Genomic DNA, 17,832 nt, shown 5'->3' on the forward strand with positions numbered 1-17,832 from the left:
CAATTGTCTCTCCTACACACCCTTCTGAATGCAATTACAATCAGAAACTTGAGCAAAGTTGTTTGGTGTGCAATTTAAAAATCTGAGTAATGCTTCATACTTTATCAAGAAAAGACATGTCAATAATTTCAGGTATGCGTAGACTTTATGAATGCTACAATGTAACTCTGAAAAAATAGTTACAAATAATAATGCAAATAAAAGTAATAGAATAAGTGCATAAAGAATGAAACTTAATTGTCAGACCATTTCATTTTCAAAAACGAAAATTAACAATAGATACATGAACTCAGCTTCTGTATCAGTCACCCACAAAGAACAAATATATACACAAACACATGCAATCTGCTAATTTAGAACTCACCTATAATTAAATCATTTAATTTTCTATACTTTTGCCTCATTGATTATGTACTGTCTCACTCACCAACACTTTTCTAACAGATGAACTGATGATCATAGCAGAACAGACACAACTATAGATGCATATCATTTACAATTTCTTCAATTAGGTCTCCCATTATCCGAAATTCCATCTCTTTTGCCAAAACATTTAGCTCATCATCTACCAAGCCAGACCAAGGAGTGGATCCTAGATTCTTTTCCACCAAATTATCCAGCGAGTAATACGATTTATCGTCTTCCGGAGGATACAAAAACGCCCTGATGATCTCCCATACACTATCAAGTAACTTCGTTCCGCGTAATGGTGGAGTTGTTGAAAAACTGATGACTTTTCTTCTGAATCTCGACATGGTCACAGGGGGTCCGAGGACAATAGAAAGTGCTTCATTCAACAAGTCATACAACAGTTTGTGATCCTTCGTACTAGTTTGATTATCATCCTTAGATAATTTTGTGCAAGATTTTTCAACTTTGTTGAATGCCTCTTCGCTGATAGGCTTCGCGAGTGGATCCCATCTCGACAAGATTGTATCGCGTGAACCATCATATAAACCAGAAGTAACAAGCAAATCTCTTATATAAGCTTCTACTTTATCGCCCAACTCAAACATTATGCACTCATTAGAAGGCTCTAGTCCGATTTTTGAGCTGTCAAGCTCGTTGGATTCTAGTTGGTTTAGCTGTCTCCGCAACTCTGCATAATCATAATCGAAAAACAAGAACATATCACAATTCAGGTTCAGTGACAAGCTACTTTGCACGGAAACTTGCCAAGTGCTTCATTTAGACATTTTTCCGAGAACACTTCAGAAACTCTAAAACTTTATCACAAGAACGTGTTTCAATTCAAGGTTTCTATATCCGTGCAATATAGGCGACAAAATTGATGCTTAAGGTGAAGTATTAATTTAAATCACAAACAACTTTATATGACTATTTTTACACATGCAATGTCCTGTTTAAATTGAAAGAAAGAATGCAAAAGTTTCTATACCATTAAGATTAGAACTGATCTCTTTAAAAACCTGCGGCATGGCAGTGTCATCTAGCGGAGTGACATCGGATGTTGAGACAGGGCTGAGATAATCCACTGGCCTCCACAACTCTTCTTGCACACTGCTGCAGACAGATACCGGGCTTGGTGGTACCTCAGTCGAGTTCTCCTAACAACAAATAACCAAAGACAATAGTGAATCAGTGGCATAACAAAATCATTAATCTAATGAAAAATCGAGCTGTACCATTATTGTGTATCTGTCGCCGAAGTTCCTGACGACTGTTGGCCCACTCATGATATCCTTAACAAAATCCTGTTCAGAGCCATGGGAAGAATGGAGCTTCCTTCTGAAAAGCCTTCCCTTGAAATTGGAAACTTTTTCTTTGATATTGAATCTTTCTTTTTTTCGCTTTTTCAACTCCATTGTCATGTCACCAAGAGCTTCATGTTTCCTCCTGATATGTGCACCAGTTAAAACATGTCGATCCTCGAGAAGCAGCTTTCCGAATGAAGTTCCTGATACAGGAGCTGATAAAGACCTCACTAGATTCCTAGGAGACATATCTCTATGAAGCAATTCGTTATCGTCTCCATGCCTAAATGATCTGGTTTGCATTTCTTGATCATCTAGTCTGCCACTTGCAACTAAAGGAACACATAAAGAGTGAGTTTCTCTATCGACAACGTTCCTTAATCTCTCCGACAAGTATTTCCTAGTATCTTTGTTCATGAACTCAGCAGAATCTAGGCCATTATATTGAATTTCACTTCTATATGATCGTGTTGATTCTGATCGAAGCAGATTCATTCCGAGGTCCTGTGTGACACTTTCTCTGACATGTTTTGCTATATGTTGAGCAATTTGTTTAGGATGTGATGGCTTTTCGCTATACGGAGTCTCAATTCCACTTCCTCTGACTACTACAGAACCTCTTTTAATAGTTTTTCCTTGCAATTCACATTTCAACCGTTCCTTCACCTCCTCAAGAAAATCCGCTATACTACCTCGATCCTCTAAAGTACAGGAGGAACTAGTACAAGAGTCTTCGTAATCATAAAATCTATCAGGACCGGGCTTCAAGATTACAATCTTTGTTGGAGCAGAAGTTTTATCCAGTTGATGATCATAGCTTATCAAGGAGTGCTCATGCATGTTTTTCTTCCTTGAAGAAAATGATTCCTTATCTCCAATTGGGAATACTTCCACTTTATGTCGACTATGGCGTAAACTAGCTCTTTCTCTATGCTTTTCCGTTGACGACATTCCAAAATTTTCACTTTGTGCCAATTTTCGCGTGCTAAAATTCTCACGTGCAAAGTGATCAGGTTCAGCAACCTTTGAACATTCCTTAAACCTGGCAGCTTGCCAAGCTTCAAAATCCTTCTTGAACTTCTGTAACTCCTCTTCTTGGGGATGTTCTCGAGGCCTCGGTTTTCCCAACTTAGTAGCTGTGCTTCGATTACTTTTATCAACAGCCTGCACCACCGGTTTTGTATCTAACGGTAACATATCTACACCCATCAGCCTGGCAACAATACTTGGAGCATTTCTCCTAATGTTAGATTGTTTTGACATTTCTTCATGAATCAGTCTCTTCATCGAAGCCTCAATTGGAATACACTTCTTTCCGGACCAATCCTCCTCAACCTGAAACAAAAACAAGTTTGTAGCTAAGATGATATAAATGCATAAACAATGACAATACCGGATATTTATCATCAAAAACATCGAGACGAATTTATATGCTCATCATGTTAAAAACACAACAAGATTTATGATTCGGAATAAGTACCACTTCATTTCCTGCAGCGTAGCAGCTCTGATAAGTTTCGACTTGCAGTTCCAAGCTATTACGAGGAGCTTCTAATCCTGCTGTATAATTTTTCAGTTTTCAAGCAAGAATTATATCAGTTCTGAGTAATTCTTCAATTAGTGCCAAACTGCCTTAAATTAACAATTTCACACTATATAATAGCTAGACATAACATTAGCCGGCTATCCACACAAAAATGCATTTTAGAATGAGCAGCTCGAAAACAGAAACGGAAAACGGTAAAACGACAACTTCTACAAAAATATGCTATGAATATAAAGTGTTCGATTATCATAAACGTTTCCAGAAATGAAAATAAAACGCGGAAATGCAAGACTTACCATCCACATGCCGCTTACACGCAGGAATTTTCCTAGCCATGGTTCCCTGATTAAAATCAAAAATCTGAAATAATCTACCCATACAAGCAATATGGTCTACCAAAAAGCTGTCATTTCTGCTTTACCCCATCAAAATTCCTAGAAAAATAAATGAAATTATCACTTCATCTACAACCTGCAAGGCCAAACATATTTATCCCATTATCACTAACAATAGTTAAGATTCCTGTTCCCTAGACAACAAGATAATGCCAAAATCCAAACAGAAAGTATAAACTGCCAACCATTCTAGTCAATTATAATTGTTCTTCACTGCAAAATTTGAGAAACAACTCAATAAAATGAACATATTTTCAAGATTTAAATCAAGAGATCCACTAACCAACATAACGAAATATTGCATTTGCAATAGTAATTAAGTTTAATCAAGAAAGTTAATCATGATTAGCTACCATATCAAAAACAGTAACATGATCCCAAAAACATGAACAATTCTTCAAATATGCTGATAAAATTTTACAAAACAGAGCAATTATAATTTATATGAAAATAAGAATAATTAAATTACTTGAGTGATTCTGACACAACAAATACTGATATGCTACGGTCACTTTTAATAATTAACTTCATAATTTCATGAAAAGGCAAACTACAAAAAGATTAAAAAAAAGTGAAACTTGCAGTAATGAACTTCTTTTTTCTGTTCATGTGAACGTACGTTCTGACTTATAACACAATAAAATCCCAAAAAGAAATGAACAGTCAGTACCTTTGAGAGAATTGGCAGCAACCCAAATGCAGCAGAGCTGAGATTTAAAGTCTGCAGAGACAAAAACAGAGGATTTAAATGGAAAAATAAGAGAAAAAACTGCAAAATTTGAAAGATGGGATTTGTGTAATGTGGACACAAAAGAAGATGGTCATGACACTAATAATATTATTGTTATAATAATTAAGAACAATAATGATTAAAGAAGTAGAAAAATATGTGCTTTTTAGTTGTAGTAAAGAATGGAATAAAAATGAGCAGAGAAAGGAAGGTTCCATGTGTTTACTTCAGTTATGTTCATTATTATTGAGATATTTATTGGTAATGTCAGTTTTAATGATGTAATTATTGGGTTAGATATAAAGATTAGATGATGAAACAAAGGACTAGGTGGATTAGGTTGTCTTGATCTCTTCTTCTTTTGGGGTCTATTTATCTCAATCATTAAACTACTGACTATTACTTTGTAGCTTTCATTTTTAGGGATATTTTTATTTTCTTGTTTATGCCTTTATGGTATTTTACTTTTAATTTTTATTTATAACTTTGTTTTGTATTTTTTTCATTTATTTATGTAAATTAAAAGCACCTTTTTATCTATAATTCCTTTTTTTATCTCTGTTTTTTTAAAGTTCTTCTTCTTATCTTTAAGTCTATTTTGGAAAGGTTTCTAAAATTAAATTAATTTGTATTCAGTTTATTAAATTCATGTTAAATGTAGTATTTAGATACTTGTTTTTTTAATTCTCATAGAAAAATTATTCATACAAATAATTAGTGTTTTCAAAATTAAATCGGTAATAATTTAAATGAATTATCAATTTAGGAATTAATTGATCGAATCGAATCAAACGAATCAATTTAATTGTTCTGTTTTAATATTAAAAAAAAAATATTTTAAGCTCAAATTTAATTTTTAGTTTACTTCTAACCTTCTGGTGGCCCGATTTTAATCTCTGAATTCACTGTAAACCGTGATTTTTTATAATTTATCTGGCATCGGAGAGGACTAGCGGAACTACCCTAATCTATAGATTGATAGTATATTTTGTATTACTTCTTAATCTTTTTACCGATTTACACATTTAGATTGGATCAATGGCCGATTTCTTAATTAGGTCATTTCGTCCCTTTTTAAAAACAGTATTGAAGACAGAAATTATTAATTTTAGAGATTAAAATTAAAATGTTAATTAATTAAAAAATTAGCAAAAAACAAAATAGAAAGAAGAAATAAAGAAAAGAGAATGAAAGAGATGTGGTTGAATGAAAGTAACTAACACAGCTCATGGACAGTTAGTTTTTGCTTATATGCGCACGACCCCTCCATTTGGCGCCATCATAAACGGAAATGCCTTTACTTTTTCTTTTCTTTAATTTACTCATTAATTAACCTTATTTAATTTTAAAAATACTTATATAAAACATCTAATAATTAAAGTGATTGTAGATATAAGAATATATTAATACATAGAAATTTTATTCTTTAAATATAAAAATTATCAAAAAAAAAAATTAAGCAATAAATATAAAATATATGATATGCATAAGAATTATTTAATTATTAATTAATGTGATGATTGACTATGCACATGTGGTCTTTCAACATAAACAAAAGAGTGTGTGAGGAAGAGGAAGAGGAGAGGCATTAATTTTTAATATTTTAGATATCAAATGCCTCTTCTTATGGTCCTCTTCATTCTTTTATCATGGTTTGCCAACTACTTCACCATCTACTATTCATGGTACATATTTATATATTTTATATGTCACATAATGCTTCATGCAAAATTCTCTAACATTTAAAATGATTCATTTATAGTGAAAACATATAAATTAAGGCTATGTATATATGCTTTTAATTAATTATTATTAAGAAATTATTTTTAATATTTAGAATATCACAAGATTGTCATTTATATATAAATAAAACTTTTAATAATTTTAGGTAATATTTGTATATAATTATATGGAAATTTATAATCTATAAGAAAATTGATTGTTAATTATCACTTTTATATTTCAATCAATTTATCTATAAACTCTGTAATTAGCATTCTTTTTAAAAAAAAATTAAAAATTCAACTTTTAATCTAACAAATAAAATAACATTAAAACTTTTTTAATTTTTCTGACTTTCAGCAGTTGAAGGAAAAAACATTTCATATCATAAAAGTCAAAATATGTACTGTGTTAAAGTAAAAAATTAAAAAAAAAATTACAATAAAATTATCAAATTGAGATAGTAGTAAAAAAAATTTTTTTGAAACCCACATAAAAAGGATGGATTTTTATTAATAAGTAGACCTAAAAATTGTCATTTCAATAATATATGAAATGATAAATTGAAAGCTTATTCTATTCGGACCAGTCATCTGTTTTAATATTTTATTATGAAATTTTTCTGTTTTACTGTTACATATTATTAATGAAGACAAAAATTCTTGCTCATTCTGATTTTTATTGAAAGGAACATTTTTGTGGTGATAACAGAAATGTGAATACTCTCAAAAAAATTGAAATTAAAGTATTATATGTTGACTATTTACAGTTCAAATTAATTGTATTTGACCAATTGCCGATTGGAGGACATACAACTCTTATGTTTTATAGAAAATCAAGATGCATCCCCATTATTTAATTATAAATAACCGATTTGCTTATGATGTGTTTTTTCTTTTATCCTTGAAAAGAGAAAAATATTTGTAAAAAAAAAAAATCCACTATCCAACAATATGTTGTTTAGCACTTACAATATTTGAATTATAGTGCATCAGTGGATTTGCTTATGATGTTAATTCTAATATTTTTGCTCCACTGCTTGAGACATAGAGGAGTACTTTGATATTTTATTATTTTTCATAATAAAATAATACATATTATCTATTAAATTATACTACAGAAACATATAATTTTTCAAATTACATTATCTAATCATTTTATTTTTTAATCAGAACATTCTTTTAGTATAATTGTAAAATAATCAAAATTTAATGATATCGACACATTGAGTTTGAATAAATGATTAATATGGATCCTGAATTTATGACTCAAAATTAAATAATTCTTTTTTAATTATTTTGATTAATTTATGTTAATACTTTAAAAAAAATTAATCAATTAGACAATATTTTATGTTTTTAATACCAATTAAGGATAAAATTGGGTCATCTCAGTCCATAAGCTTGTTCATATTATACAGTTTGTTCTTAATTGACCAATAAATATAAAATATTATTTTTAATTGATTAAATAAACTAAAAACGAGTTATTTAATTTTGATCACAAGTTGAGGAACCAGATTGATCTTTTGCTCCACTGATTTTGACATATAATCACTTTTGAAATAAATTCATAAAAATGAATATTGTAAAATACTAAAATTAAATTACTACCAAGTAATGAAGTTGAATGGGAAAAAACATAGTAGGGCAAAGGGTATGATTTTGATTTTTGATGATCAAATTCCTTGAAAAAGGAGAGGAAAGGGGCAAGGAATACAACTCATCTACATGGGGTTGCTTTAGTTGTAAAGTGACTGCTTATCTAATGATGCTGAGAGAGAGATAAAGTTAGCCATGTGCTTCATATTCTTATGGTACAAATAATTATGATATGACTAATTAATATTATGGTTCATATACTTTCTGAATAATTAAGAGAAAAAAGGGTCACTACTTAAATATATGAATGGTCACAACAATTACCAACAGTTTTAAAATTAATTTTAAGATAAGACTGAATAATTAATCAAAAAATAAGAATTGATAGCAATATAAATCTAAATTTTTACGGATTGTTACAATTTTAACTAAATTTTTTAACTTTTATAATAATACCCTGATTTTATCATTTAGTTGCAACACTTGATGATCATTTAATAAACTTGATCTTAAATTAAATTTTTGTAAAGAATCAATGGATCAAGAACTTCTAACATGAGCCTTATTTATATAGTAGCGAGCAATCCCGGTTCTAACATGTGCTCTTCTCTGCTATAAAACTTTAACGCATATACAATTGAAATTGAGTGAAAAATTGGAAATGTAAAAGTTTGATTGCATATATAGCAAAATTTTGACAAGAATGTTGTAGTTGGGACCAAAAAGTATAGCCAACTTTTGCACGTGGTTGGGGAATTGTGACAATAATATTAGTTGGGTAAAGTTAAGAGTGATTGTTCATTATTTTTGTGAGTGACTTCTATGTTGTTAGGGAACCTTGTGGACCATTTCACTCAATTGCAACCACGGCCATCTATTCTATAGTGCTTTTTCAAGTTTGTTTATGATTTTGTGTTCATATCTACATTTTCCAAATCTTGCTTCAACAAATCATTTTTCTATCACCAAAGAATATGTTGGGATCATGTTGTGTGTAAGGATGTAATGTTTTTAGAATAGAGAATCCGATTATAAGACATTTTTAAAGGGGGGAAATTCCTCGGATGGAATTTCGATGATGTAATATAATAAGACACATATTAAATTTTAATTTAAAAGTTCTAATCTATTATTTAACTAGATTTTTATAATCTTCAAGGACATATGAATTGGTAAGAGTTTTTCTTGATTTAAGTATATATATATGTTTAAATCGTACTCATGTAACTATCACCGAGAGTGGAAATTAGTTTAAACTAGTCATATATGTTGTAGCGTGGAATTACTATAATTTTTTTTGTAAAGCCTAACTTAAAGTTAATAAATCTAAACTATACTATTAATTACTTATTATTAATAGTTATAATTAAAATTACTCTTAAATTAAATACTTTTGTAATATAATAATTTAATAAATAGATAAATGTTTCATAAATTGAGAACTCGTAAAATTTATAAATTCACAAATTTAATTGATTTTTTTATTTTAACGACATTTTTAATAATGTTAAAAAATTAGGACTAATTTTAATGAAATACTAAATCTTTACGAGTTTCGTCAGTTATATCCAAATTTTTAAAAATAGGCTACTTTAGCCAGCACATTTAAAATTAAATAGTCATTTGTCAAAATTATATATTAAAAAAGTACAAATATTAAAAAAAATCTATAAATATTCGTTGTTTAAATCTAGAGTAACTTGGGCCTTTGTCCATTTCATTGAGTAATGGGCAGATGGTCGCTTGGGCCCACTACAGCTATACTTACCCAAATGGCCAAATCTATCTAAGGCCCTAATTTGCGAATCCCGAACCTTTGCAGCTATTCGGATTTTTATTTTTTTTCCAAAGGTAAAAGATAGATAACTGAGAAAGATTACAGGCTAGCGTTGTAATTACATAAAGCAATAAACCTGGCTTTAGTTTCTTGAGCCAAATTATGAGCCATAACATTGTCATTTCTACTAATATAAAAGAGCAAAAACTAAAAAAAAAAGCCTAATCACTCAAAAACCCCTCACCTTTAAACTTTTTTTCAATTCCACCCCGACGTTGAAAATTTGTTAATTTTACCCAATTTTTAATTTTCCGTTTTTAATTGTACCCCAATATTTTAATTTTTATTAATTTTTTTACTTAAATGATGAAATCATTCAATTAATTAAGTCTAAACATGAAATTAAATTCTTTTTTATTCAAAAAAGTACAAATAAGTCCTTTATTTTTAAAAACTAGCTAAAAACCATAATCAAATTAACACTAATTTAAATTCTTAATTAATTTAACTAAATTTAAATAAATTTTAAAAATATACAATCAATATATGCGAGACATGGAGAATGTTTTAAACAAATTTCCAAACGCAAAAGATGTTAATTTAATTTTTCAGGGTACAATTGAAACACAAAAATGCAAAATAGGGTAAAATTGACAAATTTTCAACGTCGGGGTATGATTGAAAAGGGGCTAAAAGGTCGGGGGGTTTTAAGACATTAGGCCAAAAAAAAAAAGCTTAAGGTGCATATTTTGACAAATTTTCCAATTTATTGCTGAAGCACAATGGCCTGAATTAATAGCCTGAAAAATCAGAATGGCGTCGCCTTAAAAATTAACATACTTCTAGTTTATATTGGTGCACCAATTCATCACTTCTCTCAGCGCTATAAATTTTGAAGTATCCGGCTCCATATGAATTGGTAGATTGCAGAGAATCTACCTACAATAATACCCTCCTGGTTGTGCGCAACCCCTGCAATGGACCCAAACTGATGCTCCTTGCTTGTCCCAACATCATATCTAATATTGATCAAATAATTAGATGAACGGATAGACTCTGGAATAACCTGTGAGGGTTTTGAAACCCTTACAGACATCATGCACCATTGAAGCAGCTAAAGTTGCATGTGCTTTCGAAAATTCTTCCTTGAATTTCATAGCAATTTGAACTATATCCTCCATTGACCAATGTTGTTCACAAAACAATCTTGTATTCCTTACTTTACAAATTGACCAGATAAGGAAGTAAAAGAGAGTTTGTGCATCCCCTGTCTCATCAAAGGATAACAGATCATTTATTAAAAAACACCACACATGGGGAAAAGAATTGTTATCCTCCATGTTAAACTGCAAAGATAGAGGTGACAAAAACCAGCTTCTCTTGAAAAAGTGACAATCAAACAACAAGCGGACGAGAGACTCTAGCTTCTTGCAGACAATACATGATAGATTACCTTGCAACATGCGGTTAGGTCCTTCTGCCGTAAGTAATCCATCTAACAAAGCCCTCCAAATGAATATTTTTATTTTGTTAAGACCAGGAAGGTTCAACATGGCTTTCCATCTTGCTCAATGGATAATAGTCTCAGCAGCATTACTGCTATTTTCAATTTGGATCTTAGCCATGTGGTACCCTGACTTGGAAGAGTACTGCCCATATGGGTGATAATACTAGATTGTTCTGTCTTGATGGTGATGAATTAGTATGAAGATTGCCAAAATTAATATAAGATCTTCCTCCACAAAAAGTCTTCTAACCAGCCTCTCATTCCAAGATTTAGAAAAAGGCAAGAGTAGATCCTTCATTAGAAAAAGACTTCAGATTCCACTATGGCTTGAGACTTGGTTTGAAGGGAAATCTTGCGGGAAGCCATGGATCCTGCATGGTTCTGATAAAGGCTCCGGAGTTCACCTGCCATCTGCATCTTTCTTGAGGAGGTTTAACCCATGGTATAGGCTCTGCCAGCCCCAAGAAGCAGCCTGTCTACGAGGAGCCTCCCAAAGTGTGCAATCATTAAAGTATTTTCCTTTAAAAACCTGAAACAGTAGGGAGTTTTGGATTATTCAAGATCCTCCAAATTTGTTTAGCTAATAAAGCTTGATTGAAATCTTTAAACCCCAATCCTCCCTCCCATTTGCTTTTCGTCATTTTTTTCCACAACTATTCGAAATTTAGAATACCAAATAGTTTATTCTTTAAAAAGTGATTTAAATAATAGCGCTCAAACTAATACAAACCTCGATTCATGAAAAAATAATCTACAATATACAAGTGTGAAACCTCATAAAGAATAGTTGAAACAACAATTTGCAACATGCAAGTCCGAATTAGTACAAAAACGACATGACATCCATATAATATGTGTTTAACTCAACCATAATCTAATAACTAGTACTAATTAATAAGTGGTTAAATCTTCACATTTATAAACTTAATTATATTTGCAATCCTTAAGAATATAAGATTACTTTTAACAATTATTTCCCCTTAAGTGCAACTGGGAGTGAACATTCAATTGTCACTTGAAATTGAAACTCTCCATATAATTGAAATTGTGATTAACACGTAGTGGAAACATCAGACCTAGCCGCTGAAATAGGACATCCAGACTAGCAACTGGGTAATTAAGAATTCAAACCAGACCCGCTCTTATAACATACTAGAAACATTATTGATTAATAGATAGAAGTATTTGATTATATATTGGTGAGAATATAATAACTCACATGCATATGAAATGTGCTTATTAAGTTTTAACCATGACCTTATAACTAGTACTAATTACTATATAGTTAACCCTTAACAATTATAAACTCATTTATATATATTTATATTTGCTTATTTTTAATAATGCATATCAAACACAATTAGCTTATAAAAATCACGAAGCAAATCTCAATCGAACCACACAAACATTCTTATATCATAAAAAATACCATATAACATGTCAAAAAAATACAAATATCTCTATAGTAGGTAATTATTTTTTATATATATATATATGCACAGGCGAAAAGACGGTGATTCTTCAGCCTCACCCTTTAAATTGACGCGGGGCAAAGAGTTTAAAGAAAAAATGTTTTAAAGATGGTAGCGTTGGATCATATTTTTTATATCCTTAATTTTGATACACACAAAAAATTGACATGAAAATATTTTTCTAAGTTATAAAAATTGTATTTAATAATTTAATTTTTGATTAGATAAATATATGAAATATAGTAAATTAAAATGGTTGTTTAGTTTTGATTACTATTAATAATCTCAATTTAATGATTTTTTTTTAGAGAAACAATTGATCGTTATTAATCAAACAACGGAATTAACAAGTTCATTGACCGGAAAAAGAATATTTCCGTTAGAAATACAATCTTTCCATTTCGTCAAAGCGTGTGTAACATGGTTGCATTATCTTCGAACGTGCTTAAACTGAACATCACAATTCTCAGTTATAGCTAAAATGTCTTCAATTATCAGCTGAATAGGAACAATGACACTCATAAGATTCGCTATTCTGCTAATAACCAACGCAACATCAGATTCGCAACACAACCTTATACCTGAAAACTCAGTTGCAAGCTGAACCCGAAGAGGACAGCAAGAGCTTCAGCATGCTCAGCTTTAGTAACTCCACGTAATAACTTCACACTCCATTTCAAAACCCTACCTGATGAATTCCTCAGCACAGCGCTGGCCACAGACAATTGGTGGCGCTCCGAGACTGCAGCATCTGTGTTTAATTTGATCGAATTGGGCAGCGGTGGTTCCCATTCCAGAGAAGTAACGCCAGATCAATATGAACTGAAAGTGACAATTATACTACTTCAAATCTAATAGGAAAAAGGTGCAAAAATGACCCTCATGTATACCTCATGTATCTTATTGGCACTTCATGTATTTCGGATCTCAAATATGACCCTAACGTTGCGAAAAAGTATCAAAAAAACACAAAACATGGACGACGTTAAACATAAATGTGTACGGCCTTAAACGAAAATGTTAACGGAAGGGTCATTTTTGACACTTTTTCAAGACGTTAGGGTCCTTTTTGAGATCCGAAATACATGAGGTGCCAACATGAGACACGGGCTATACATTAGGGTCATTTTTGCACCTTTTCCCAATCTAATACTCCCTCCGGTCCATAATATTTTTGCATTTGAAAATTTCTTTTGGTCCATAATATTATCAACCGGAGGTCCGGAGGGAGTATACCAAATCCTTGAACAAAAAAGATTGGCAATTCTTATGGGGTTTACTGATTCCTCATAAGCAGAAGCTTTTTATTTGGAGATGTCTGCATGATGGTCTTCCGACAGGCATAGCGTTAAATATACGCCTACATATTGATGCGACATGTGGGTTCTGTGGGGTACAAGAAGATCTTATGCACATACTTTTCCATTGCACTAGAGCTCAACAAATTTTGGTTCATTTCCCCTTTAAATTTTCGTTTTATATGGGAAATGAATTCTCCCTTTGCAATGATTTGGAAACACACTACTCCTCAACTTCAGCATTTGGATCCATCTAATGCAGCTACTCACCTTTTTATTTCCATCCTCTGGCATATTTGGAAATCCCGGAACAAATGGATTTTTCAGGGTTTAGAGACTCCTACACTTATTGTTATAAATACTGCTATTCAAACATGCCAAGAATTTGCAGAAGCTCGGCGGTTGGAGCAACCAGGAACATTTAGGACTTTGAATAATATTAGTCAGTCTGTTCCGGAAGACACAAATATTGCAATTCCGGATGGATGTCACAAATTATCTTATGATGCTGCGGTGAATTCTCATAAAAAATTTGGTTGTATTGCGGTGGTGGCCATTAACTCTTGTAATTCACGTCTCCTCAAATTTTCAGCTGTTTTCCGACATATATGGGACCCTGGCATACTTGAATGTTTGGCACTTCGAGAGGCTGTGAATTGGGCAATTCAGAATGATTGGAAGAATGTTATTTTTGAAGGCGATGCACTCCAAGTATCCTCTATTATTAACTCAAACATTTGTAATGTTGCAGCTTTGCAGAGTATTTGTGAAGACATTTGGCATCTTAGACGATCCTTCACTTCGACAATCTTCCGTTACATTCCGAGACAGGCAAACAAGCTAGCGCATCAATGGGCACAATCGGTCAAAGCTTCATATAGTTAGCCTTAATCATTTTTGTTTTCTGGATTTTTAGTTTTGTTGTTCTTCTATCTATCTTTGTTAAAAAAAAAAGGTTTAATTTCTTAAAAAACCCCCACCTTGCACTTTTTTTTCGTTTATACCCTGACCTTGTAAAAACACCATTTGTACCCAATTTTGGGTTTTTATGTTTCATCCCTACCCAAAAGCATTAAATTGTACTCTTTTCATTTAGAAAAGAGTTAAAACATATTTTTTTCTATTTTTAAAAATAAAAATAAATCCTTAAACTTAAAAAATGATCAAATATATCCAAATAATTAATTAATTTTTTTAATTATATAAAATAATAAAAAAATTAAAAAAATATTATTATTTTTAATTTTTTTGTTAGAAATATTTTTTAAAAAAATTAAAAAAAATTACAAAATAATCAAAAAATTCAGAATTATGTTAAAAAAAATAAAAAAAAAATATTATTATTTTTAATTTTTTTGAAGAAGATGGTATTTTTGTACTATTAGTAACTTTAATATCTAATTAATATATAAGTTAAAAATGAAGGATTATTTTAAACTCTTTTTCAAATGAAAAAAGTACAATTTAATGCTTTTGGGTAGAGATGAAATATAAAAACTCAAAATTGGGTACAAATGGTGTTTTTACAAGGTCAGGGTATAAACGAAAAAAAAAATGCAAAATGGGGTTTTTTTAAGGAATTAAGCCAAAAAAAAAAAAAAGCAAAGAAAAGAAGCAACCTGCTATCAAATCTGCCACGTATCTCAGTCAATGTATTCAAATCAAGCACAGGCCAGCTTAATCATTATGGCCACGTGTGAACAATATGAATCATGACAAATCGGACGGCTGCAAAGCAAGATAAAATGGAGTGTATGGATGCACAGTAACCGTTCAATAAAATTGTTTTATCTAGATTTCCTTAAATCAGGGGGATTTATGAATACATTGATGTCAGGACAGATACAAGTGTCCTCACGTAACTTGTCAAATAAAAGTCATAATCAATTAGATTTGTTGGAAAAGGCAGGTTTTCTTTCATAGTGAACCATGGTAAAAATAAATTCATAATTGATGTTTATAATAAAAAATTATTTATTAATATTCATTTTTCTTATACAATAATGATTATTTCATCTTTAAGAAAAACAAAAGTAAAATTTGATCAACATTTATGTTAAAATAAAAGGATATTATCATAAAAAAAATCCTACCTTTCACGTTTTCCAATAGAAGCACATTTTATCAGACATGACACTCCATATTTCAATTTTTTATTTTTTAATATAAAAAACCGAAATTTTAATTTTGATATTTTATAGCTCAAATGCCTTATCTAATGTCGTTTTTAACTACTTGATACAGGAGAGGCATGAGTGCAGTTTGATTTTATGATATATTCGTTTTTGCCTTTTTAAGAAAAAAATAAACTAAAATGTCATTGGGATATAAGATAAAAAGGTTAAAAATGTTGGAACGTAAATTCTCAAAAAAAAAAAAAATGTTGGAACGTAAAGTAACACGTTTTATAAAATGTGATTAAATCGAAAGAAAGAAAACTTGAAAAATGTGAATTTTTTATGACAAGAACACTTAGAAATAAATAATTAAAATTATTAATCGTCTGTTTTAAATTCTAAAGGTAGAAGATGCACAATATCACCTTCAAAGTCAAACCAACCCCACTAGGTTAGTCCCACAACTTCAAACCATTATAGTGCCCCACTCGGTTACAAGCTCATGCTACTGAGCCCGACATTAACATGCAATTTGATATATCTACTCCGCACAATGATTATTTTTGAACCATAAATCAATGTTTTGATCTATGGATGAATGCGATAAAAAAAACATCTAAGATAAAATCTTCACCAATAATATTTTAGATCTTTGCTATCATACAAAAATATAAAAAAAATCCATAAAAAATAAAATAAAACTTTTCTAAAGAGAAACATACTATCTAAAAAGAGATATATAAAGAAATAACAAATTTAAAGTATGCATTTATCGACTAGAATAAATTTAGCACTAATTTAATGAAAAAAAATGAACCGCATCAACAGTGGCCAGGGCGGAACCAGCCTTTTAGATGAAGTGGGGACCGCCCCATAAATTTTTTAAAAAGAAAAAATTAATAATCCATTTTTTTAAGTCGTCAAATTTCTACTTTTATATAATTGTTTTCTCTATTAAAAATATATAAAATATGTAATTTGTTGGCAAACATACTAATTACTTAGTTGAGTATATATATGTATAGATTCTAGTTGATATGTTAATTGTTTTTTACGTATAATTTTATTTCTATTGTTATATAGTTATATTTTTTACGATATTTTTTTTTCTGTCCTCCCATTCCAAATTTTTTAGTTGCTGCCTTGACAGTGGTCATACTACTACTCTTGATTGAGGATAAATAAGCTAATTAAGATAGCGAATTTTTTTAAAAAAATAGTAGTAACTTTTTTTTAACTTGATTCAATTTTGATATTTTTCTTAAAAAAATTATAAGTCCAGCTTCCTTTTAATTTGTGAGATGACTTTCCCAGCAAACTCCATATAAGTTGTATATCTTAAGTATTTTTCTAATTAAATTTATCTTCTCCACTACTTTCTTTTTTAAAAATTTCAAACAAAAATACATACTATGTCAATTCACACATATTGTATTTTATTATTATTATTTATAACGAAGTTATTGTATATTTTTATTAATAGCATAGCAACAACATTTATATCATGCATAATTAATCTACTAAATTATTAATTTTTTTATTTTAATATTTTATAAACCACTTAATTAATATTTGAATCACGAGATAAGAATTCAAAAACTGTAATTCAATAATTTGTTGATTTTGTATAGAAACTAATATTTTCTAAAACAATATAAAAATATAAAATGATACTTGTGGTCTGTAATTTAAAAAATGAGTATATTGAATTAAAAATAATTTTTAAAATAAATAATTTACGTTAAACTTTTTAAAAACTTATTGTTTGAAAAGTTAACTTTCCAAAAAAATATTATAAAATGAACACAAAATAAAACAAGTGATTTTTTTTAAAAGAAGATACATTTTTTTTGTTTAATTAATGCATTGTATCTCTATTTTTTGTCAAAGGTGAATTTTAAATATTTCACAAAGTGATTTTAGGATTCAAAATTAAGATAAAAATTGTTTAT

General features: G+C 30.0%; 1 protein-coding gene across 2 annotated transcripts; it reads right to left on the minus strand.

Annotated features, from left to right (window-relative positions):
• Nucleotides 1-220: 220 nt before the first annotated feature.
• On the minus strand, nt 221-4,476 carry LOC126677120 (uncharacterized). 2 transcript variants are annotated; one of them, XM_050371593.2, is made up of 6 exons: nt 4,327-4,476; nt 3,558-3,695; nt 3,196-3,275; nt 1,647-3,050; nt 1,400-1,568; nt 221-1,099 (listed from the first exon to the last, which is right to left on the minus strand). In XM_050371593.2, exons 2-6 carry the CDS (start codon nt 3,637-3,639, stop codon nt 477-479), a joined length of 2,358 nt encoding a protein of 785 aa, XP_050227550.1. In that variant the 5' UTR covers nt 3,640-3,695; nt 4,327-4,476; the 3' UTR covers nt 221-476. The 2 variants fall into 2 exon arrangements, with proteins under 2 accessions (XP_050227550.1, XP_050227549.1); XM_050371592.2 differs by having other exon boundaries at nt 3,558-3,732; nt 4,327-4,475.
• Nucleotides 4,477-17,832: the final 13,356 nt, after the last annotated feature.

This window comes from Mercurialis annua, linkage group LG4 (genome assembly GCF_937616625.2).
Source record: "Mercurialis annua linkage group LG4, ddMerAnnu1.2, whole genome shotgun sequence".
NCBI classification, from domain to species: domain Eukaryota; kingdom Viridiplantae; phylum Streptophyta; class Magnoliopsida; order Malpighiales; family Euphorbiaceae; genus Mercurialis; species Mercurialis annua.

What these genes read in the sequence shown, in the direction of transcription:
- LOC126677120 (XM_050371593.2), bottom strand. Translation starts at nt 3,639, where the DNA reads ATGGGTAGATTATTTCAGATTTTTGATTTTAATCAGGGAACCATGGCT. An exon ending in GTGTAAGCGGCATGTGGATG is followed by an intron (nt 3,276 to 3,557) that starts GTAAGTCTTGCA and finishes AAAATTATACAG; the next exon opens with CAGGATTAGAAGCTCCTCGT. An exon ending in GCGACAGATACACAATAATG is followed by an intron (nt 1,569 to 1,646) that starts GTACAGCTCGAT and finishes ATTTGTTGTTAG; the next exon opens with GAGAACTCGACTGAGGTACC.